This window comes from Apteryx rowi, unplaced genomic scaffold (genome assembly GCF_003343035.1).
Source record: "Apteryx rowi isolate R43461 unplaced genomic scaffold, aptRow1 scaffold_28, whole genome shotgun sequence".
In the NCBI taxonomy this organism is placed as follows: domain Eukaryota; kingdom Metazoa; phylum Chordata; class Aves; order Apterygiformes; family Apterygidae; genus Apteryx; species Apteryx rowi.
In genome coordinates, this window is record NW_020449196.1 from 444,350 (window position 1) to 469,993 (window position 25,644).

The following is a 25,644-nucleotide window of genomic DNA, read 5'->3' on the forward strand; positions in this document are numbered from 1 at the left end:
GAAAAGCATGTTGTAACCAATTCTCTCCATGACGGTCTCACGGCAGCTGGCCGCAGCTAAGTGGCTTCTCTGTTCCTCAGAGCACCCCCAAAGTTACACAACAAGGAAGGCAAAAGCGGAGAATGAAGGCCCAGTTATATGAAGGTGAAAAGAAAGATATAGCTGTTCTTTTGAATTAGAAATTTTTACTTTGGAAGATTATGAGTAAGGATATGATATAATTCACCACAAAATCTAAACTTTCCTACAGGAAAAGAATTTTCACTGCTTAGTTTTCAGTCCACTTTTAAACAGGCCTTTACCAAACCCAATCTGTTAGACCTCACTAAAGTAATATGATAAAGGGAAGAAAAAATTAAAGAAAAAAAACATTTGAGATGTTTTGCCCACTGAAACAACGCAGATTCAGCCCACAAACTTGGAATCTTTTGGCCAACGATACCCAAGAGGAGCCTGTGCCTGGTTTTGAAGAACCAGAATTCTTTCTTCAGACATTTCTCCAGAAATATTTCATTTTTGAGTGGTTTGCAGCTACTTTCCTAACATGCTGCAAACAGTGTTATTTAAAAAACTGAAGGATTACTCTGCCAAACTGAACCGCATGCCTAGTGGCAGTGCCTTGGGAATAAAAGCAAGCAATAAGCAAGATGTAAAGGCCTGAAGATGAACATAAGCTGAAACAAAGGAAGACACACAGTGACTAATGCTAGTGGTGCAATTTACCATAAATTTATCAGCAGTGGCAGTTTGGAAAGTCAAGCTTGAACTAAACCAAGAAATTAGAATTCAGGGAAGTTATAGAAAGGTAGATTGACCACAGTCATCCCGTGTGGCTTTACGGAAGTGCAACAAGTGCTGGCCTATGATCCCCTATGAATTGTTCCAAAAGAGACCGAAGAAATTAATGGAAGAAAACTCCATTCAGGCCTACTGGGCAATCCCCCAGCACCCCTGCGTCAGAAAGTCTTAACAGTGCATGGGATTTATTTTATTTTATTCTGATTCCACAAAAGTTTTAACATTACAAAAAGTTTAAAAAGTCTAATTTTAAAGTGAAGATGTTAAACAAAACATCTATTGCCCCATCCTGAAGTGTGGTACTGTTTTCAGTCTCTCTTGATTATCTGATGTAGCTTTTCATCTTGAACTGAGAAGAGAAAGCATCTACATTAAAAAAGTATCCTTTCTCTTTTGCTGTTAAGCTTATTGAGTAAACTATCTTGAAGACTATAAAATAATATAGGCCTTTGTAAATCTGAAATAGAAATAAAAGTAGTGAAACATAAGAGGAACAAATGTTAATGAACTATCAGGCACAGTGGCACAAGTCCAATTTTAAAATCCTTTTAAAGGTCATCATGAAGACAAACAGATCCTGAAAAGGACCAAAGCAAACAAAAAATTGCTAATATCAGTGCATCACTGGTCACGATTCCATATGATTATGCAACTTACTGAATATCATTCAAGGTTTAAAAACTTGGATTTCTATTTCTGAAATCTCTCTTACACACACACTCACTTCTTGCAGACAAGGTTGAAAGTTAATGCTAATTTCAGGCATATTTTGAAGAGTGCTTTAGCTTAGAGTCCATCCCATTCTATCCTACCCAAAAACATCAACACGTACCTAAAATAGTGTTATACTAGTATTGTAACTTCGCACTAGTGCAGTATTGCTGGTTACATATCTAACTAACCATCAACATACAGTATCCATTGGCAGCCTGCTCCACACTATCCAAAAAAAGTGTTACTCTTGAAATCCCAACTCCTGATGCCAAATTATGCTGTGGACAATTTTCAGGTGACTGCTTCTGAGATAACCTGTATAAATTACAGAAAATCTATAAACTAATTTTACTTTGGAAGAAAATCCCAGTTTTCTGCAATCTGGTAACCACATGATGATACAAAAAGCAACTCGCTGTGTCACTACAGACCCAGTGTGCTGTTTTTCATTTTTTTCACATTAGTTACTGCATTTTTTAGATTCCATATTTTACATGATTACATTTAATATGAGCTTTGCCATCCATTTTTGGCATTCTAGAACAGATGTCCATATAATCAAATTGTTTTTAAAAAGATGTATTTTTAGAATCTCGTTCAAAAGTCAACATTTTGTCCCATACAGCCCACCACCTAGCTCACATAGGCCAAGACTTACTTTCTGCCTTCTACATTTATTTATGAATTGCTATCACCAAGCAACAGTAGGCAATCGGAGGTGACTCTGCCTGCTTTCTGCTGATGTGTGAGAAGATGGACAAATTCAATAAAAAGATAAAACTTGAAAAGTAGAAGGCAGAAAGAGGAAGAATGGAAAGAGTCACGAAACACAACAGACATGCTGGTCACTGGATTTAGAGAAGAACAGGGAGAACCCAGATGTTTTATGCCTGTTAAGTAGTTACATGAATTGGTCACAGATTCCTTGGAAAAAGGTGACAGCCACGGTATTACAGGCCAGGAAACAGACACCCATTTAAATAAAAACTTTCATTCATTCATTTTTCTTGGACCATCTCTGACATTGCTCGGTTAGATCCTCTCTTGTAGGTTATAGCTTCTTGTGCCAGAACTCAAGCAGAATTTGTCAGGTTGTTTGAAGACATGTTCCCTTTTCAGAATTTGCTAAGTAGCTCAAAATTAGTTTACTTTAAGCTCAAAATTAATTTTCTTTTTCATCCATTGCCATCATCTTCAGTCATGGCTTCAAGCTCCGTGACCAATTTCAACAGAGCTGCCATTCAATCCCTCTTTCACAGGCCTCCAGAAAACCTTCCCACGCAGGTGGTTACTGCTTGCTTGTAAGTGACTAGAAGTGCATAAGCTCTCAAAGAAAGTAGCTTTTCTTTATTTTTATTTTTCAACTGTACACCTTTCCTCATGTGCAGTGCTTACAAGTTGTCCATATGATTCCATGATGCTTCCTCTTCTCTGTTATTCCAAAATCAACTACTGTAATAATTTTGCATATGGCAAAGGCACTGATGAATGAATCTATCCTTAAACCCTTCACAGTATGACAAAAAGACACTTAGGGTACAGGCGAATTCTTAATACACACCACTGTCCAAAATGTGTCTTACATGCATGGGACATGTCTTTCACAAGTGGAATCTATACAGTGTCCTTTGTAGACACAATTTTAAAATAAATTACCCTTATTGTAGTTCATATCTAGAACTGATTCCCATTGTGGTAGGTGGCCACAGGACAGATGCTCCTTCGCACATACGAGAACACACATACAGAACAGTGCTAACAAGTAGCTGTTAGTTTAACAGTCCCTCAGTGCATCTAATAGCAAGGTTATCACAAGAATATTAGCATATAGATCAACTTCCTCACAACAGTAAGAGAGCAAGAGATAAAAAAGGAAATATATGTGTTGTGCATCACACAATTAGCTTGTAGAATTAACTACTGAAAGATATCATTAAATTTAGAATATTTAAGAAAATTCAGAAAATTGATAAGGTTAACATGAACAGCAGGAACATCACAGTATACAAAACAATGTTTTTTAAGGCAAAGTCCACCTTCCTGCATCATAAAGTGAAAATATGAGAGTAAAAAAAACTTTTCCTGAGAAAACTTTACAGTGTGGTGTGCCTGCCTGCTCTAAAATGCTTATGTTTTTGGTCATAAATATTATCCAGTGAAAGTCTCATGAAAAAACCTTAACCACTTTAGATAACAGTAAAATCTCATTCTAACAAATTATAAATGTAAACATTACTTTACTTATGATGTATGATTTTACCTGGGGGGAAGGGAGGAAATTCAAGTAATTATGATCATTCATTTAGAGTCAGATGCAATGTTGCAGCCATTTGTTAAGAAGGTTTCTCAGATGGGTAAAATAAGTACTTTAACCTACTGAAATAGAAAGGTAATGGCAGACAAATTTCAGAGGCTTTCTATGTCTCCTGACTACTAAATACAGAATATCCATAGGGTTCGGATGGCAAAAATTCAAAATGCTTCCTCCCCACATGCTAACCATGCTGTCAAGTTATTTATTCCTTCCCTGTGAAAACACCATCAGTGTTATCTTGTAGATTTTCTACCAAGGTAAAATAAAATCATTTTAGATAATGCAAATTAGCTGGAACATACCTCAAAGCCAGCAGAGATTAAAAAGGCCGATATCTGCTATTTAAAACATTTTGCCATTAAAACAGCTGAAGAAGATAATTTCATTAAATAATTTGCTTCCTTAGAGTCTGTGGACTTATAAAACAAAGCATGATGATCAACTCATTTCATTTCCTCACATTGGGAAATAAGCTGATTAAACATACTCACAACAGATCATGCCAAATTTGTCAGAAGCTTAGTTTCCTAGCAACAGGTACAGTACAGTATTAGTAATAGATTAATGATTTGCACTAATAGATTAATGGCTTGAAGCTATATACTATCTTACAATCTTTAAAGATGACATCAATTGCATACTGAAACTACAGAGGTTTCATAGTTCAGAAATTTATTATAAATATTCTAACTTTCTATAAAATACTGTTCAAGAGCAACACACATTTTATAGCAGGAAAAAGCGCACAGGCTCTCAGGCACCCACATCCTTTCTTCTCTCTGACACTTGTTGCCATACAGTTATTTTACACAAGAAAACGTTAAGCATGCTTTATTGCAATGATCACACACATGGAAGCGACTGGCATAAAGCTAAGAATACCAAAAAGAAAAGCTTAGGACATGTACAAATAATAATGCATATCCTCAACTGGATTTGTGTAATAAGCCTCAGGAAGTGCTGGGAAAGAGTGCACCTTTGTGTTTAAATTAAGTGATTTACATCTGCTTGCAGCTATTTAGTATTTACTTTTCACCAAATTTGACTTATAGCATTCTATTTCCCCTTGCGGCAAGTAAAAAGTTAATACAAATCAATGTTTTGTTTCATAACAACTTCCTCTCTCCCATCAAGCACAACAATTAAATTCTAATCCAGCTGGAAGAGACCAAATTACAAAATAGAATATTGATTTGCATTTCTATTCATTTTAATTTAGTGAGGCAGAGTTTAAACATGAGACTGGGAAACAGACATAAATTCTATCCCCCATTTTACAAAAAGAGCAATTTTTGTCATAGCAAAATATTTCACAATTCTAATGTAAATACTCAGCTCTTAAAATCATCAGTATAATTCAGATAGAGATCTGTTGTTTCTAACCTGCAACTAGTACTACACTTCAGAAGCATCTTGTTCTTTAAGTAGAAGAAGCCCTAAATTTATTTGCAAATCTTATAAACATCAGCAAAACAAGCTCCCTTAACGCAAGTATTAGTGCAATACACAAGGGCCCAGGGCAAAAAACCCCCACATAAACAAATGCAATTAACAAATGTTCAGCAGAGACTTATTTTTGTCAGCTAAAATCTCCCAGTATTCTACCTCATTAATGATGTGTTAAATTCCAATGCCAGCACCTAGGCACGTGCAAGTTGCGTCTACTTGTTCAYCCCCTGGCCCAAGCAACACAGTATTCCACATGAAGAAATCTGCTCCGCTGACTACTTTCAGCTTCCAGCCTAGCTCAGGCATCCTCACTTTTCTCTCGTATGCAGCACAGGCTTCCCTGACAAGCATTAAGTCCTGTCCCTGTTATGCTAAGAAATCCAGTAGATCTGACAGTAGGAGAAAGCTGGAGCTGGTCAGGCCATGGAATTGTGACAATGAAGAGAACACTAAGGAACTCTGTAAAGAAAACCAAGGCTGGATAAAGAGCTCAGGTTAAGAACAGAAATGGAAAAAGGAGGAAAGACATTCAAGGAAGAGAAGATGGGATGCAGAGAACCAGCACTTCTTTGGAGGGAGAGAAAGGAAAAAAACAGACAAAGAGTCATAAAAGGAAAAGAGAAGAAACGTTTTGATAAATAGCCCAAAGAATGCAACTAGGAGACCGTAGGTTGGGAGAAGAAATGGCTCAGATGAAGAGCTTGGAGGGAGGAGTCTGCTTAGACAAGGCAAAAGGAACAGACAGGCCAAGACATTTTATTCTCCTGGTGCATCTTTTTTTGTATTTGTAGTCCAAAGATGATATTTGCATATCTTGGTAACCAGAACAGCCATTATATCTGTTAAGAAAGTGGACTGGGCTGTCTCCTGGATATGGAAGGAATATAATAAGTTTTCAGGTGCAAGATTCTGTATCTGAACCCCTAGAAAGTTCTGCAGGGGAAAGTAGCCGTAAGAGCCACCACTTCACCAAAAGGCTGATCCTTGAACTCTGACAGTCACAGGGGAGCACATCACAGCTTCTGTACATTAAATTTTACCCACAATAGCTACTTACCAAACCTAAGCTGCTTCTCCTTCAAAAAGAATATCATGACAAAGCTTTCAAATGAAAGCCAAGCCTAATTTACTAGGACATTACATCTAACTCTGAGTGCAACAATAATTGGATAGCATTTGCAAAGTATTTAAATAATACACTTTAGAGGTATTTGCCTTAATAAAAGAATGCAGCAAGAGCAGGTGTTAATGGCAGTTACCAGAAATCAAAACAGGTAGTACTACCACCCACAGTTAGTCAGATGAGATGCACTGCGGCATTTTCTTCAGTCCCGAAACTGATCTAAATGTTCTGAGAGACAAAATAAAGCTTGACTGATCTTGTTAATGCAACTGAAATGATGACAAAAAAAGAGAGCAAGGAATGAGTCTTACTTTCCCTTACAGATTACCAGCCCACATCTAAAGAAACTAGGTGATGCCTTACTTTTTAAGGAGACAGCTACAAATAAACTGTCAGTAATGACCTTTGGTTCTTGCTGAAGAAAGAGACAAGTCAAGTTTAATCTACTCCAAATATTTTAGTGAAGTTTAACAGAGTCTATGGGGAACATTTTGCAGAAATAACCAAATAAAAAAAATGAACAAGAGCTAACAAACTATTTCAGCTGAGCTCCTATAGTGTTCAGCAGCTTACTCTTAGTTCCAAAAGAAAGATGATACTTGATTCAAGTGAATCTATATCATATTCAAGTACACCTACAAGTAATCTGTTATTGTTAATTTTCTCCCCTCCACCACCACTCTTTCCTGTCTAAAGTTCATTTTGAGTACATAATTAACATATTATTGAACAGTGAATCCCTTGGTAAGCATAAAATGAATTGTTACATGTTCTGTAATTGTAGCAAACGGTAAATTCTTAAACATACAAAACTAAACTGCTGTACTGAACAAGATGTATTTAAGAGAGAAATTTTACAGACGGAGGAACGCAAGCTACACAGAATGTAACAATTTACAGTACTGTAAATACCAGTGAGCATAGTTAATAGTAAAAAATTATCTTCTATTCAAGAAAACCAGACTTCCTACCTTCACTACAGGGTGTCCTCCAGTAGATGCTTTTACTGCTCCTCTGCTTCCTTCGGTTTCATAGTGAGCTCTATGATGAGTTTTAGGCTGGACTTCTATTTTCAGTTCACACTGCCCATAATGGCTTGGTAAAGGCCAGTCAAGAGGTGGCAATGAAGATGTGCTGCAATCAGGATATGCACACTATGGTTAAATGAACTATGCCATTCAGCCAGAGAACAATGAAAATAACTTCACTGTAAAATATGCACAAATTATATCGCTTGCCTAACAAATGATTATCGAATAAGAATAGCTATTAGCTTAACACAGTTACTTGAAAAATCCAAAATTTTGCTGATGCATTAAAATCTTTAATTGAAACATTTCTTCTGGAGTTGTTAGTGCTGTATTTCTTCCTTACATTACCTGATTAAAAGAAAGGCATGACTCCATGCCCCACATTACCAGTGCTATTCCATAACTGCTTTTACATTAATTTAACCTCAAGTAGACTAGCAAGCAAGTTTAAATTGCATTAAAGGGAACAGTCTAACTTCAGTATGACTCTAAAGCAAGCTTGACTGGTCTGTAAGTCATTAAGTTTTAACAGTCTGCATTACTATCTTAAAGTTTTTTTTTTTTTTTTTTTTTTTTTTAAGATTGGTAAGTGCTACACTTTGCTAAATATCATTGAATTAAACACTATATGATGATCCAAGTTTTTAAAAGACTAGTAGCCCAATCTGAGCATAAAGACTTTGTGCAACAGACAACAAGCAAAGATGAAGATATCTGAAGTACACACTTAGCTTACCCATAGATTATACCCTAACACACAGCTGTAAAGCCTCTCCACAGAAGGAGGAAAAAAAAACGTAGTAATAATAGTAACATGGAAGCACCTCAGAGGGAAATAAGCCACATTATCACCATTTTTTTTATACCTACCCTTTTACCTGCATAGATTCACAGACTTATGATTCTAGTAAGATGAACAGTCAGATTCAAGTCAGTAATTACCTGGTAGAGCAAATTAATGCAATTTAAAAATGAAGCATTTATCCTGAATGTTTATAGCACTGTGTACAGCACAAGAACATTTGCATTAAAAATAAGCTTCTAGTAAAATAGCTTCATAACACCATACTCTGACCAATTGGAAAAACAGTCAGACCTTAAAGAGACAGCCAAGTAATGGTTTGTATCATCTTTGGCAAATGCTCAATTCCATTTCTTTCCTCTTTACAGGAAGTGGGGAAAAAACCCACCACCTATCCAAAACCATGCAAATTTCCATAAACATTAACAGCTATAGACCCATGAAAGATAAATTATACCTGCCGGAGAATTCAACCAAGGCCTATAAAACATACGCACCATTGGGAAAGAATGTTTGAACTGAACAGAAAAGAAAAGTTCTGTCTTTAGTAAGTATCTGGACGGACTTGGGCTCAGCCTGCAGCACCATACATCTGCCTTTTACCACAAACATCACTGTCACTAAGCATGGAAAAGAGAGAGAAGAGGCACCACTCGCTAGCCTTCTCCTGCAGGAGCACAACCTACGAACCTGCTGACCTACTGCTTCAGGGAGCACCTCCACTGCACATTGCTTCAGGAGAGGGTAAACGTCGTACGATAAACCTTTATCTCCTGAAGCCCCTTGCTGGGAGTGAAGGGGAACAAGAGTGCTTCCCTTTCTTCTTACTGAAAGGGAGAAACGTGAGCAATAAATCATCTCTACAAGCGTTCAACATAGCAAAGACTCTTCTTCCCCCATAAGGRGGTCTGATGACTGGTCCTTCTTCCACAACCATAGAATTTACTGGGTAGGAGAGGACTGGATGTCAGGAATCAAAGAGGAAACTCATAGGAACGCAGCATAAGCCCAATCCTTCCAGATACTTACCACAGGCCAAGATGTACTGCCTAAATGCTACTATTTGGCTATCAACTAGACTTTGCCATTCACTTTTATAGCTATTGAAGGAGAAGAGGACTCAAGTCTTCAGTCTGAAAAAGGAAAGAAAATGTCAGGATTAGAAGATACTAAAAAGAGTTTAAAAAGAAATGTAGCAAACAAGAAATTTGTCTTTACTATGTCTGAAAACTTTTTTTTCAAATATGTCAAAATAGTTTGTGTGGTATAACATGTGGACCACAGACTATGTAKCAGGTACTAAGAGGTATTACTGAATATTATATATTAAAATCATTCAAGAAAAAAAATATATTTGTTGATTATGATCACTCTCCATCCAGCCTCACAGAGAGGTTTCCTCGTTCTGCAATCAACCATTAAAAACATGGCATAAGCTGTATCAGACAGCTCTATCAATTCCCATTATCTCCTAAAATAATATTTGCAATACTAGAACAAACATGGAGACAGGAAAGAAACCAAGTCTCAAGATTTTGTTATTCTTTGAAAACAAATAGAAAATATCAGCATGAGAGCAAGCACACACGCATATGCAGATGCCTAAAATATCAAAAATTTGGAAAGATTTCAAAATGCAGTTTTCCAAGCAAATTCTGCAGTATTAAGATTTTCAGGCTGTGCTGCATTAAACTGTTATTTTCTAGATGCAGCAGGCTAGAAGTTTTCAGCTGCTTCCATTTAGAGAACAAAAAATCRTTGGATACCCAAGCTGTAATTGTTTCTCTTTTAATGTTTTTCTTGCTATCTCTATCACCCTCAACTTTTCTTTTGGGCAGCAGTGCAATCTTAAAACATTTTAGGGTACAGTTCCATGTACCTTTTTGTTCTATGAGGATATCAATTTAATGTATTTAATGTGTCAGGTTTAATACAGAGTATTCAGAAAAATGTAATATATGATGCTTCCACATCACCCTTCCACTTGTTTTGTGCCAAATGTTTTGGGACTACACATTAAACTGAATCAGTGATCTGTGGGGTTTCATTTGGTTTTGAAAGGTAAATTTTTGACTCCGATTAATTTACCAGAGCCCCAATTGCCTATACAGCTTCTTCCAACAGAACCGAGGAGGACAGCTATGGAGTGGCTTCCTCAGCCAGCACTGTCATGTTCCAAAAGTCACAATGAACCCACACCCCAGACACTAAATAAATACAATCTACAAACTATTTTTCTACTTCATGCAGAAACCAACATCGAAAACAGAAGAATCATGTCAGTGTTTTGGGGGCAAGAGGGAACAAGTTTGCACACATTTTGAACACTTTTCAATGTGAAGCCACACAATACCTGACGTTGAAACGGGAAAAATAGATCTGAAGCCTTTATAGCCTTATTGCATTTATGTACAAGCTTTGTTCCGACTGCACTATTAGGTGAGGATCGGCATTAAATTGAAGTCTTTCCCCTAGACTTTTGACTCATCACAGGTTTATCAGTTGTAAAGTGTGTATTAAACTAAGGTAAGTTTTAGACTACACATACATCATTAGAGTTTAAGTTTTAGTGCTGTATTGCTCTTAGAATACCTAGAACATGTTTAAGATTAGGAAAATCAGCTGCTTCAGAAACATGCCAGTGTTGTAGAAAGATTTCAGCCTCTTCACTTTACACGGCAAGATGACACTTACATTATTTTGATAAAGCCAYTTTACTTTCCATTCAGAACACAGAATCTAGATCAGCTGCTGGCTGTGGGTTTTTCCAAGTCATTTCAGATGAAAATAATAAAAGAAATAAGGGCTTATGTTGTTAAAAATCACTCACTTCTGGACTTTGATGAGAGGAGGAACACATTTGTAGCCACTTCCACATGTTTCATTAAGAAAACTCTACCTGGTTCATTACCAAATTACAGTTACAATAGCCTGTGGCTTACTCTTCTACAGAACTTTCTCTAAGTTTTGGTTCTCTTTAAATGAAAAAAAAAAAGCCTTATTAATAGTACAGTAGCCTACCAGTAAAGCCCCAAATGCTAGAGCAGGAAACAGAAACAATGAGTGACRGTCATCCTAAAAGATTCATTAAATCAAGTTTTAGCATGTTGGTGAGACAGCACCAATCTATAAACCTACAAATGTTCTTCCAGTAATACCAAGAGAGTTTTATAATCTGATTAATGCAAGCCTCCAAAAGTTCCTATCACATCAAGATTAAAGGCTTTGGAGAACAGCTGCTATTAAAGGAAACTCAGAAGTAAGGCAGGAAGCTCTCAGTAGCACTCTCAACAGAAGACACCATATTTAAAATTATCACTTTAGTGTTCACAAAATTCATCTAACCCATATTGTCTTCACCTGCAACTGTCATCTCTAAACCAGAACTGATTCAGGTTGCACAAAACTGATGAGGAGATATCTGATGTTCAGCGTAAGGGTAGTCAAATGAGTCCATATGGATTTCATTTTTCAGACCTGTGGATACTGGGACTGACTCCGCCCCTCTTGCACAGCAAGAAACAAACCCTAGAAACAAGATTGCTTTGGAGCATCCTACAGGTCAGCATCTGATACTAGACTGCAGCTGTCGTTCTGCATTGGACTTAGGCTTTACTCTTTCTTCTGCCCCACACGCACTGTTGTGGGGCCAATGACAGCCACTAAAAATAATCAGTTAAAACCTCCAAATGGTTATTTTCCATTTGGAGCACTCTTGCTGTGTAGTTCATTGGACAAACAGCTGTGGCCTAAGAGAGGGGCTTTGTGCGGGCAGAAACTGCTTATGCTGGTGCCTCAACTGTAGTGCGTGTGTGATTAGCTCAGTTTTAGTTCAACGCTCTCCTGGATTCTTTGCTTAGAAAGTTTTTGAATGCAAGTGAAACTGATACGAGAACTCATTTTAGCCACTCTGCATGAACATGCTTCTACCTCCTTGTAGTCACTAGTTCTAATAATGACTTTTGAAGATACCCACTAGGATTTCAAAATGCTAGTGAAAGTTATTCTCAATTTCCTTTGCCGGTTAAGATTCACAGGTCTTCTAGAATGACCTGTTGATTATTTCTCAGTTGCAGCAGAAATAACACTTTCCACCTACACCTCTCCCAGTACATCAAAATCTGTGACTGCAGGAAAGGCCTTGTTGACCATACAATGGATATTTCACATCTTTTTCTCATCCTGAGTTTTAGCAGGGAATAACCAACAGCCACAGTTATCCTGTGACAAGTGAACGTCATGACACAGCAAACCCTTGAGAGTCTCACATCATAACTATGTGCCAATACTACGGTCCTTTTCAAGAATGCTTGTAGAGCCAGAATACTGCTGTGATCATTTTTCACTACATAGAGTAAGATTTTCTCAGGTGGAGTAATTTTGGAGTTAATAATTTTGGGGACATTCCACCTGCCACAGTGGCTTATCAATTGATTTTTTTTATACTATTTACATCCAAAATATCACTGTTCTACTAGCAAACCCACAGTTAAATACGCTTTCAGAGTACTGATAAAGCATACTGCCAAGTCAAATCTGTATTCTATCATGTCAGAACAAAGTAGAGAGCCTAATCACACCTATAGCACTGAGATCCTGTATTAAAACACTATCTGAATTTCTTTAGATTCATTAACAGTGCATCAACATTACAGCAATAGCCTAGCTTATTAAAAACCCTAAGAGGTTCAAAGTTCTCGCGCTTGTCTCACTTAAGTGGGTACTTACCTTCAAAGCCAGTGATTTGCAAATATTTTCACTTGAAAGCTTTGCTAACATTGCATAACTGCTGTTACTTCTATTTAACAGAAAACAGATGGATAATTGCTTAGCAGAATAAGCTTGTCTATAGTCCACTCACATTGAATGGTTTGCTCTTCTTAAAATTAAGACCAAAGTTCCAACAGTTATGTTAAAAAACAGAACATAATTCTGTTCTCCTCTCTGCTCCCCAAACTTCTAAAATAAGGATTCAGACATGAAAGAACTAGCTATTCCAAGTATTTGCCTATCTAACACTATTTTCTCCTGAAAGGTTAAGCAACATTGTCAGCAATCCTAGTTTTCAGGAGCAACTGCCAGACAATAGCAAGGAAGATGCTCTCAGATTGCCATGAATCATCCATCATTAAAGAGATTCCTGAACTGTAAATACAACAACCAAAGCCCGTTTGTTCTTCACCACCATGGCACAAAAATTCCTTGATATCCTGTCACTTCCCAGTGTTTTAGAATTAAATTTGCAACACAGCACTCTTAAGGCAAACATCGGTTTATATAGTAGTTTTAGTAGTAACTCTTTCCAAAATTGAGAATACTATTATGTAAAGTCAACTTACAACGAAGAATTCCATGAAAGAAGAAGCAGTAAAAGAAACCAATTTTTATATCAAGATTTTTGCCCATTAATGAATACTGTCACAGTTATGTAGTGGACAGGAAAGCACAATTTGCTCCTGTCAAAGACTTGCTCCAAGGGTTAAAGAAACCAAACACACCAAACCCCTGAATCACTCCTTAAGTGTACTAACCTACAAAATGCCTATTTGATGCATTAATTAGACTGTCAAGATCTAATATGCAAAACTTAAAGGCTGCTGTCCCCCTACCCATTCATATTATAAGCCATAAACTAAAAATAAAACCAACAAMCCCCCCCAAAGCACCAATAACAGAACCCCCACCATTTTCAATTTCACCATCACCGTCCACCCATCTAATACAACTGCACAATGTCGCCTGTATCAGCGCTGTCCATATGTCTGTGATAGGTGTTAACTCTCCCACAAATGGTGCTGATCTCATATGAATTTTACTTCTGGTGATATGTCTCCACCATAAGTATTATTATATTTTTTCTTCAGAGGTTTCAGGGTCATCCCCATACTGTTCCCCCCCCCCCCCGCCACTGAAGCTCAAAAAAAGTATTGTAAAGCAGACTTTTTTTTTTGCACTTCMTAGAAATTTTGCAACTGTAAACCTGTATCAGAGAGGCAGATCAGACAGAGAAGAGCCATAAGCACTGTAACTAAGAGCATCAATTTCTGTAAAGCAAGTGTATATATATCACTTCAAAATACCATTAACTACTCATCTTTCTAATACAGCAGCTTTGTACTCATGAGAGGCTGACTGGAGCCTAAGCAAGAAAATTTTAATAAAAGGGATCATCAGTCTTGATTCTTAGTAGTACATGGTTTCTTAAGTATTTGCTGAATTGCTATTCCCATAATAATGGGTATATCCACTAAACAGGGATTCCACAAAGTTCCAAAGACAAGGATAGAATTAAGAGAATTCACATGAGCATACTGACCTCTTTTAGATGGCGCCTCAACATGAGCAGGAGGATCAAATTTAGCTCTTTGAATATGAATAGCCTCTAGAAGAAATACTTTTCTCTGGTATTCTTCTGGACTATTCATAGCCTATACTGATACAGGCTATCTAAATAAGAAAGTGAACTTGAATCATCTTTTTTTCTTTTCAAATAGATTATACAAAATTTGGGAAAGGAATGAAAGAAAAAATCCAATTAATGAAAGAGTCTGAAATCACTTTATGCAAAAGCCTAGAAACATGGCTTTTAAAGAGACTGAGTGAAAAAATTTTGAGTTTTTTCAAGTGGGGGTAAAATTCAAGCTCTGATAGGTCAGATTAATAAACAGTCCTAAAATCAGCATCCTTCATGAAACAATGGGGTAATGAGCAAACGGGGAAGTCGGATATACTCCCACTACTTTAGGAGGGAAACATGAGACACGAATAAACCCAATTCTTATCCCTCACCTTGATGGGGTGGGGGGAGGGGAAGCATCGTAAACAAGAGTAACAAGAATAAAAATGTAATAAACAAAAGGATCAGATAACTTCATTGCTGAGTATTCTGCAAATGACCAAGTCAATCTGCAATCGAAAGAATTACCTGCAAATGATTTGGTTAATGACAGCACTGGCAGATACCCTGTGGCTAATATACTACTCAGGCCTTCACTATTCCTAGATGTAGAAGGAACTATCTAGTTCCTCAATGCTTATTTTATAGGAATTGTTGCATTGGTTCTGTCCCTCACCACTCATCTACACTCATCTTTGACTAGGAAGCAGGAATGTGACTCAGGGCAGATAATACACATATATTTTTCATATACTACAGACTGGCAAATTATGTATTTCTGTCTTAGATGACAACTTGTTATTTGTTCAAAATTATGTGCAAGGAATCAGATATGACTAAAATGCACAAAAGTGTGTTATACATTATTATATTTAGTTACATAAAAGCATCCTATGCTTACTGAACACAGAAGAAAGGAAGTGTGGTCAGGACTTCATAGATAAACTAGAGTATTGATTCCAAGTGAACGAAACTACTCTGACCTGTGTTCACACTTCACCACAGTAAACCGCCCCTCGGCATAAATGGGAGGAATTTACCTTACATCTGACATGGTATGAGGTGTGCAGATAGCACCTTCTTCTCTGATGACTATTTAATGTTCTGTAAATCTGTAATCTGGTTTACTTCATGCACTAAATCGTACTCGATAACACAATCGAGACATTTAAAAAGATGAGTAATTGTATTTATATATATTTACATATATAAATAAATACACACACACACATATATATATAAGAGAGAAAAAGAAGAGAGAGAAATATTTTAAAAATCAAGAGTTCCTATCTTTTATGTTTATTAAATCTAACTCTAAAACATGATAACTGCAGTGCTTGTTTTTGGTCACTGTCACAAAGTGTTTAAGAAATAGTGGACCTTCTTGCAATTCATTATTAAAGCATAAGAGTGAGCTTAGCTTCTCTGCTTCATAAACATTAAAATCAAAATATTAGATGAGAATGAAACGTCTGAACATAATGAATAGGCAGGCTCTCACTGAATCTATAGGACAGGCTACAAGTGCTGAGTAGTTCAATGTTATGCTAAGAATACAGTTGCTAATGCAGCCATTTCCACCAACTCAATTAGTCAGACTTTTTGTCAGCAAATGTATATTGCTTAATAATTTAGTTTACTTGTGAATAGGTATAGTCTTAATTGCCTTCTGCTTTCTTCTCACTTTTGCAATTAGAGAAACACATCTACTAACTACAATCAGTACCTTTCTGAGAAGAAATTAAAATCTGTGATTTTACARTTATGCAAAACTGACAAAATGATTGAAGGAGTGCTGTTTAAATAATATTTAGAGACAAATAACCTAATCTTTTAAAGAACAACTTCTAAAGAATTTCTAAAAAACCCTTAGTTTTAAAAYTAAAAGAGCAGATTTGGTATTAAGAAAAAATGAGCCTTCTGTGCAACACTGATCTAATCAACACAAATGTCAAGCAGTGAAACTCAAAAATTCAGTGTTAGAACTCAGATGAATGATGAAGCCTGTTTGACAGTACCGTTAAAAGTTAACCCTTCCGGAAGCTCTTAAAGCTACAATTCACTTCTCTCTCATTTGTTTCAGGAATGTTTCACTGTATCCTGGAAGTATTGGTTAGTATTTCATTCATCTTTCTTTGTAAGCATACTTCTCCATAGTAAGAGTCACAGATGAGCTCTCTCCATTAGTTCCCCAACTAAATAAATCACACGCAGAAAGTGTCAGTTACAGCAGTTTTCAAAAGATGAGCGAGTGCTTTTATATTCCACAAGACCCACACCCCTGAGAACTGTCATGTGCTCAACCGAGAAGCAGAAAAGGTATTCTAAAACATTTCTTCAACAGGTTTGTTCATCTGACAAGTCATCAGGAAATGATGCATCAAGATGTTAAAACGATGCAAGACTGATATCTAAATCTGGAAAAAGCCACTAGAAAGGGGAATTACTGATGATAAACTAGCATGTTCTCAGAAAAGCCCACTTCCACTTTTCAACAAGTTGTGCTTTTGAGGGAGGTCCCTGGGAAGAATACCCCTTCAGAAACCTTGGGTTAGTAGGCAGTTCTAAAATTTTTGCTAAGAAGTTCAAAATCCCTGAGAACAGAAAAGGTGCCATATAGGTGTCCTGCAGAACACCTCTGAAGATTTGACAGAAATATTTCCTTTTTTATTTTGCTTCAGTTACTTCAAGGAAGGAAAAAAAAAAAGAAAAAAAAAGTTAAAACCATGAAGAATTTCCAAGTCATTCTTTTTAAATAAAAAATACAGAATGTGCTTTATAAAAAAAACAAGTTCTTTGCAAAGATGACTTCACCATGGCAGTAATATTATATTTTGCCACTAACTTTTAGGATTTATGATTTGCCTTTTTCAAAGTAAAGCATGTATCTGGAGAATCCTACCCTTCTTACCACTCAGTATCAAGACAGTCATTTGCTCATGCCTGTAGAGGTGTTTTTTTGTTTTTTTTAAAGAAATACTCTAAGAAAGTAAATGTTGAGACACTCATTTGCTTTGACCACTACATCCTTGATGAGCAAATCTTAAGCATTGCCTGTGGACAGAATGATACTATTTTAAATATAAACCCACAATACAGCTTATCACATGGATAATTGTTTTACAGATATTAACCTAATACACCCTTCCTTTTACAAAATGTCTACACAAAACTCTTCAAGTGACGGCCATTTACTTCTTCCTGCTACCAACATGCCTCGTAGGTTCAGAAGCAAGCATACTTAACCAGCTCAAAGCATTTCTTCTCATCTGTAGAGAGAAAGGACACTCAAGTCCCTCCCTGCTCTTCTCCTATCCTGAAGCTTTCTTCTCCCCCCCTGCCCTTTACCTACTAGAAAAAGGTTAAGGAACCAAATGGATAGTCTGAGCTGAGTAATTGCAGTAGTTGTCCATTCAGCAGCAATGCTACCTAAAGCATTTCTACTCCACCAATTGCACTGTCCTGGCAAAGTGGTCCTTGTAGCTATACGGTCAGCCAGATCAAAGACCTGCTCCAACTAAAAGGTAACAGAATGGGAAGGAGGGTGAATTCCCCCCCCCACACACACACCTGAATCAGGTCCCTATTCTGGGTCTCCTCAAATCATCCTAGCACACGACAGGACTACAAAAGGGCAAGAGCCATTTAAATCGCCACCACAATGGTAGAGATACCCTTGGAACCACAGCCCACAAATCACTTTGTTCTACATGGATTTCAGTATGACATGCAAATTTATTTTCTCTCTAGATTTAGAATCTGGAATCAGACCAAAGATGCAAGTGAAAACAAAAACATATAAATCCACCTCTTTTGAGTTTTCTCAGTTTTATAAAATCACATAAGTCAAGTTTCTTTAGCTGTATTAARATTTTTTACTACTTAGATTAAATGCAACAGCTTAAAATGCAAACATGCATAAAGCTGCRCACATTTGATTCAGTACGACTCTGTGCATTAATAGAAGCAAACTTTATTAGTAAGTCAATTGCCTGTGTTACAATGTGGCTACTGTAGTTTAAAAAGAAGAAACAGATGGGCATTTGCTGTATCAACTTGTTTTCCTCTAATTATATCATTTAGTTGGCTACAATAACTTTTCTTTTTAAAGTCTTACTGCATCACTGAAATATAAGCACCTTAATACATCTATGTAAGATGCATAGAACGGGAAAAAAGGGAGGGAAACCTTCTGAACAACTTACAAATTTTCTAACAACTTACCGAAATATAGGGGTATGGCCAGGCTTTGGTTTGTTCCAAGTAAAGTGCGAAGGAACAGAAAGGAATTGGTCTCCAGGCAAATCTTTTTTCAAGCTGTGTTGAGATCCAGAGCAATCATCTACCGCAGTTTCAAGGGATGACGATAAGTTTCCCTGTTCTTCAGGGCAGAGATCAATTTTTCCAGATAAAGTGGCAGTTTGATCCTCTGAGGTCTTTCTTGTTTTTAGAGGGATGTCAGTCTCTGTACAACACTGAAATGGTGAAAGGCCAGAATTAAGACCTTGTACGTTATGAATAGAAGCGTTTAACCATGTGTCTTCTGTTATGCTTCCTCTGGGGGAATGGCCAGGTGACGGAGTTGGAGAATGGTGAGGAGAGAGAGAACCAGCGTAGCAAATCTCAGCACTGGAGTGTCGTCGTTTCCCACAGGGGGATGTAGGTCTTGATGAGGGCCTTGATGTTGGTCTAGGGCTTAGCCAATTTTCATCTGTAATACTAGTTCTAGGAGAATGACAGGGAGACTGTCTAGGTGACAAGGCATGCCCAAATCCATAAGGTTGTTGCCAGGATTCATCACTGGGACCTCTTGGAGAACCACCAGGAGATGCCAAAGGAGAGCCAAGGGTAAATCGAGCAGCTGCTTCATTTAGCTCCGAGTCTACATCATCATAAACGTGGGAAATGGATTCACAGGAGGAAGCATCTGAAAACCAGCTTCTGGAGGAAATGCTGCTGGCAGGACTTGGACTAAGGGATGATTCCCTATATGATGGCTCAAGAGGAAGATAGAGATGGTCCCGCGACGGCCTTTCCATATACTCATTTTCTGTGCCATTTGTGTGCAATTCATCTTCATTGGCTTCAATCCCTTGATGACAGTTAGGTGAAATAGATGTAATTTGAATACTAGGGCACTCAAAGGGTTTGGGTCCACCTAGTGGACTATATTTGGATTCCGGTACCTCACAAGTCCCTTCATAGTTCTTATGACTCTGAAGTCTTGTAGGTGGTGACAGGGGAGAGGAGTGAGACTGCAGTCCATGGCGAGGAATACAAATTGGCTGATTTACAGATGATGATGGTTGGTCTACATTAAAGATGTATATGGAYGCACAGTCATCTGACTCAAGATCTGAAAAAGGAATAAGAATAAAAATAAATAAACAAAGGAGAAACAGGGAGTCAGAGTGCAATGCTAAAAATGCCCCAAAAAAATCTTTTGTTTCCTAGGTGTGTCTCATTTTCAACATCCCAGACTTCTTACATGGCTCTTTGGACTAGAAACACAACATAAAACTCACCTCTATTTTAGATTTTTTGAAAAGATCTACATATTTACAGCTGCCCAAGATTATGGCTTAGTTTTCTATCGTAAACCTTGTTTTCAACCAGATTCAGCAGTTTACACACATCTTTAGTGGATGAAAACATAACATACATAGAAAATGGGTTTAAAATCTTGAAAGGATCTAAATTGGAGCACTCARATCAAAATATACCTTTCATAACTACAGTCCATTCTAGGTAGTTCATAAATTAAACTTTATTTATCATAATTCATTAAAAATGTAATTTCCTAGATAGACACATGAACAAATACAATACTTTCTGCAATCCCACTAGTCAATACGTTTAAGCACTAGGATATCATATGCATAATAATTACATCCTTTAAAAACAGAAAGCATCTTATGGTGACCCAGCCTTTGATGAAGATTATAAACAACTAAAAACATTCAATCACAAGAGGCCTAACAAGAAACATTATTAAAGACATCATGAAGAATCTTATACCAAAGAGTGCTTTTTAGTTGCTTATAAAACTCTCAAGCACCCATCCCACAGAACTGCATTTTTCAAGGCTAGTCTCACCACATTTGAGTGCAGGTTGTTTATCCAGCATAAGAAAAGGCAAAACAAAACATTCTCACATCTCTCAAACTTACGCAAAATACAGCAAGTATTTCAAAGAAAAACAAACAATCAAGAGAGCACAACAAAGTCAGCAGCTTCATCTTGTAGAACTGAAGCAAATTTTCYTGCCTTGCTTCTCAATATTGAATTAACTGCCATTAAGAGACATTTGTCTCTTAAACAAGATTAAAAAACACAGCCTTTTCCTTATTTTGTAACCACTACGCTTCCACTCTTATTTCTTTTCCCTTGTAGAACAGATCCTTCCCTCTGTCATCATAGAAGGTAAGTTTGACGGAGACCTCAGGTGGTTCACTAGTCCATCCTCTTCTAGTAGCTGAAATCAAATATATTTGGAGCATCCCCACCAGACCCTGAATCTAGCCTGTTAATGATAACATGCCATGTAATGATAACAAGGACTGTTAATGATAWTGTTTCAATAATCTGAGTAATACATTTTAATGCTAAATTGCTTTGAGAGCTTTCAGCCTGTCACTAACATTCAACACAATCTTTGTTAAAATTATTCTATTTCTAAAATTTATGTGTGTTTTTTGTTTAAACAGGCTTTTTTCCAGTAGTAGGGGAACATTGTGCAGAAGCATATGTAATGTTATGAGAACTGAACTGTTCCTGTATCAAAGATAATGATGAAACATCATGTTCATATGATTATTTTCCAGAAATTCAGACTGAATAAGATTAATTGCATCTCATGTATTAGCTGATTTTGATGGTTTTTGTCCCCAAGAACATGAAACTGTCTAGGCAATTACTGCCCACACCATACTGCTTACCTTGTCTTGAGTATCAGTGGGATATTGATATTTTTCCAGTCTTTTCAGATTTCAAGATTCATTAAAAGTTATCATTAGCCTGAAGACTTTTTAACCAACTCTTTTTGCACTGCTAGCTAGAAGTTACTTTACCTTGATCATTTAAAAAAAATATACGTATTTACTCTAGTAGATGTTTTAATACTGTCCTCTAATTGCTGCCTTGCTATTGAAATATTGTTTAAAATATTGTATTGAAATAAAGTCGGCTTTTAAAATAAATCTATTCTCTCTCACAATCAGATGAAATATCCACACAGGAAAACATATATTTTAGGCCTTTCCATGATCAAAAAAATTAGGATGTCAATCAAACTGACTTTTCTATTAGCAATCACCTTAAATCCATTATTCTTAAAAATCTCCTCAGAGACAACAAAAAAGCATTTTCAAATACAGAGAAAGTGTACTATTATCAAGGAACAGGTTATGTTCCTCAGACCCTTAAAAAAAAAAAAAAAAAAAAGCTGAAGTTTCATGGGCAGAGCGCCGTGTGTATGTCATTCATTAAAGGAGACAAAAATGCATTTCAGACTAGTATTAAGTAGTTTTGTAAGTATTATATAACTTCATATATTATATGTATTTATCTGTATTACCTAATTACATCATTAACTAGTATTACATGCATTAAGAGCACAGGACACTGTCACAGAYTGATTTCTAAATATGCATACACTAATAGGATCAGGTTACTCAGGAAGGACTGTTCTACGTATCATACAAATAATTAACACAAGCTCGCTATATTAAACACTGTGTCAAAACTGTACTCCCCCATCTTTTTCTTTTTGCTGTTTGCAGACAGTAGCTAGTTACAGATTTTCTATATCTACTGGTATATTCATAAGATCTCAGATATTTTTGCTTTCTAATTTATTACCAGTATTAGGACTGCAGGTCAAGAAAGAAAAAAGGCAATCCTAACACAAGGATGATGTAAAAAACAGCAACTAAACAATTACCCAGCTACTCAAATACTTAGAAATAAAAAGTAATAGGTAAAGAAAATTTGAAATAATAATAAAAATGTTATAGGAAAACCAAAGTCAGAAAACTTTGAGTCCTTTGTAAAACCCATTTACTGTCATGAAAGGCTTTAGGAACAGTGGCAGCACATTCCTTGGGTTAAAACTCTCACCATAGCAGAGTCTTATTTTCTTGCAGCAATAACCAAGAAATCTTTAAATACTTAAGACAGTTTGTCAACTTTCAGTGTCACTGGGGTTTACAAAAAAGCAGATGTGCATTCAAACTTTTAAGTTTTGCRGAGCTGAGATGGAGAGATCAGACTAGCGCAAAACCGTAACAACTGGGAGGAGAGAGGGAGAAGACGGGCGGAGGCGGAAGAACGTCCTTCCAGCTCRGGCTCCTTTGGCCTCTCTCCACGACAAACACGTTCTAATGAGCCTGGCACCACTTTCTCCCCTTACCCCTTCCCAGCAGCATCCACCCACGCACTCAAAACCAGGAAGTTACAAACCCAGAGTAAGGACTATGCATCTAATGAACCTCAAATCCCAAAAGCATGCTCAAGACTGCAGAAACAATGTATTTTGAAATCTAATTCACCAAAACATTGGGTACAATTACACTGATTACAATCTGTTAGTTGCTGATATAAAGAGCAACACTAACTAGTAAGATCTTTACTGTCTCATTAATTCTACTATATACAGACTGCCTAACAAGTTACAAAATATTCACCAATAATCATTTTTGTCATAACAAAGAATGTAGAGATAATCCAACGTGGAATATATCCCTCTAATTTGAAGTAACTAGTAAAGCATATAAAGTTGGAATACAATTTCGGTAAAAGCAGCCATGAAACAATATGGCTGACAATCCCTAAAATGATAAGGAGTGAGAACAGCTCTAAAAGAATCCAGCACAGGACTTCAAGATAGCAGACACTGAACAAATTCAAGAAAGTCTCACAGAAGGCAACTGCAAGGCAAAAAAGAGATATGGAGAAGCCCAAGGCAAAAAAAAAACAACCCAAAACAACAAAAAAAAAACCAACAAAAAAACAGTTATGGAAATCTGATAACTTAAAAGGAGAGCTATTGTATCCAAGTAATCCTATTGTGAGAAGGAAAGGAGTATTGTAAGAAGTCTAGTTGACCAAATCATGAGGCCTTCATTGACCTCAAAGTATAAAGAGACAACATTCAAGAAACAGAAACTAGGTCAGATTACTAAGGTAGGGCATAAAAACCACCATAAGCACATGGAGGCAAGATCTGAAAAGCAAAATGTTAGGTAGAACACACATAGCAAAAGACAAAGACCAAGAAAATCACCGCCATTCACATCAAAAGCCTGACATGACCCTGAAAAGACAGATGTGTTAAATGCTTGTTCTTCAGTAAAGTCAACTGAGTATACTGGTAACAAAATTAATAGCAATGCAGAATGAAAAAAAAAATAGACTGAATAAAAAGTTAATAAGTACTGAAGAATTATGGATCAATCAGTTTAAGTTCAGTTTTAGGAGTAATATTAATAGTTTATTTGGCCCAGTAAGTATTTAAAAAGAATACAGAGAAACAAAACAAGCCAATGTTTATTAAAGAACAAAACCGTATCAAACACATTTTGTTTTATGACTGATTAAGAACGTCTTGTGTATAGCACAGAAAGAAACCCAGCTTTGTTTCAACTTACTAAGGCATCTAACACTACCTTGCATGGAGAGGACGCTGAGTCTTTAGAAATTTGGTGAGGTCCTCTCTGCTTCCTGCTGCAATCAGGTSTACTACTGAGCGGTCACAAAAGTTAGAAAATGCCCTATACTCACACAGTGTACGTTAGCTATTTAAAGCTGCAGACTTCTATTTAAATTCTGCATCAGCTGTCGGCATCATCCTTTACCAATGAGGGCCAAAAGGTCTGTCATTTTGAATGTACATTTGCCACCATTTGGAAAACAGACTAGTTTATAGGAGCTCCTGTGCAGCACTAAAACAATGCTGTCTCATCTCTCACTAAGCTGCTAACTACCCTTCAACACAAGTTGTCTAACTGGGGAATATAGTTAAATAATAGCCAGAACAACTGTTCCCAGTGTACATTTTGCTTGCTATTTGCTGCATCAGGCTGCACATTCAGGACTAGTAATGCTTGCACCAGTTGTTCACTCCCCAGCAATGCACTGGCACACGCGTATGTGCAGCTGTGCAGTGAGCCAGATTTCTCCACAGAAGGAAGGTCAATTACTATCAAATGTCTGAACRCAAGACCTGTGCCAAAATTATCCAAATCTCTTTATTCTTCTAGGTTTGTAATCTCATAAACAAACAGGTTCTGACAATAGGAGTTGTTATAAGGTACTAAGAAAGCGCAACATGACCTAGGTCTCATAAAAATACTACTGTGAAAACAGTATCAGTAATCAAGTCCTTTAAATAACATGAGGAAAGACTTCAGCATTGCCACAGACATCATGTGTGTTCTCAGACAAGTCATATAATCTGTCTCCATTCCCAAACTGTAAAAAGAGAATGACAACCTCTTCTATTTTTCAGGTCTCTTGTGACAGTTACTATTAGCTCTTTCCAATCACGATGCTACTATAAAGACAGCCAAAGAAATTCCTGTAAATAAGAACAAAAAGCAAAACCAGCTCCATTTTTAATTGGTTATTCTACTGATTTGCTACAAACCATATTCATACTTCTTGAGATGGAAGAGGAGTCTTAAGCCTCACAAAGAACCAAAATATCCAATAGGGGTAGTTTTCTTTTTGYGCAGTTAAAAAGCCAATTAATTGATCAGCCTTCTTTTTAGCACTCTGTCAAGCTAAAGCTCTATAATGAGATATTTACCTCAAATTTCCAATGCAATCTGAGTTTTCCAGAGAAGCTTCCTACTTTCCAGAGCAGTGGGCAACTTAAAAACAATCAACCCCCCAAAACAGAAAAGCACAGCGATGCATTAGTTCATATGGACTATATCCAACTAGCATAACCCACCAAAYACAGTATTAAAAATATAAACTGTGAAAACAATTAGGGTAGGAATTTGGAAGGATTTT

General features: G+C 36.8%; 2 protein-coding genes across 2 annotated transcripts in view; both read right to left on the minus strand.

Moving 5' to 3' along the window:
• The window catches only part of NFATC3 (nuclear factor of activated T cells 3), a 51,013-nt gene extending 41,674 nt beyond the window's left edge, over positions 1-9,339 (minus strand). Inside the window, exons 1-3 of the mRNA XM_026068763.1 lie at positions 9,261-9,339; positions 8,300-8,371; positions 7,370-7,532 (exon numbers count right to left, since the gene is read on the minus strand). Of these exons, the coding sequence (XP_025924548.1) occupies positions 7,370-7,532; positions 8,300-8,313 (177 nt within the window). The 5' untranslated portion in view covers positions 8,314-8,371; positions 9,261-9,339. The remainder of the gene's footprint in view (positions 1-7,369; positions 7,533-8,299; positions 8,372-9,260) is intronic.
• A 7,339-nt stretch (positions 9,340-16,678) lies between these two features.
• LOC112967540 (nuclear factor of activated T-cells, cytoplasmic 3-like) lies at positions 16,679-24,507 on the minus strand. The gene is made up of 3 exons (XM_026068805.1): positions 24,483-24,507; positions 18,853-19,984; positions 16,679-16,823 (listed from the first exon to the last, which is right to left on the minus strand). Exons 1-3 carry the CDS (start codon positions 24,505-24,507, stop codon positions 16,754-16,756), a joined length of 1,227 nt encoding a protein of 408 aa, XP_025924590.1. The 3' UTR covers positions 16,679-16,753.
• Between the last annotated feature and the right edge of the window lie 1,137 nt (positions 24,508-25,644).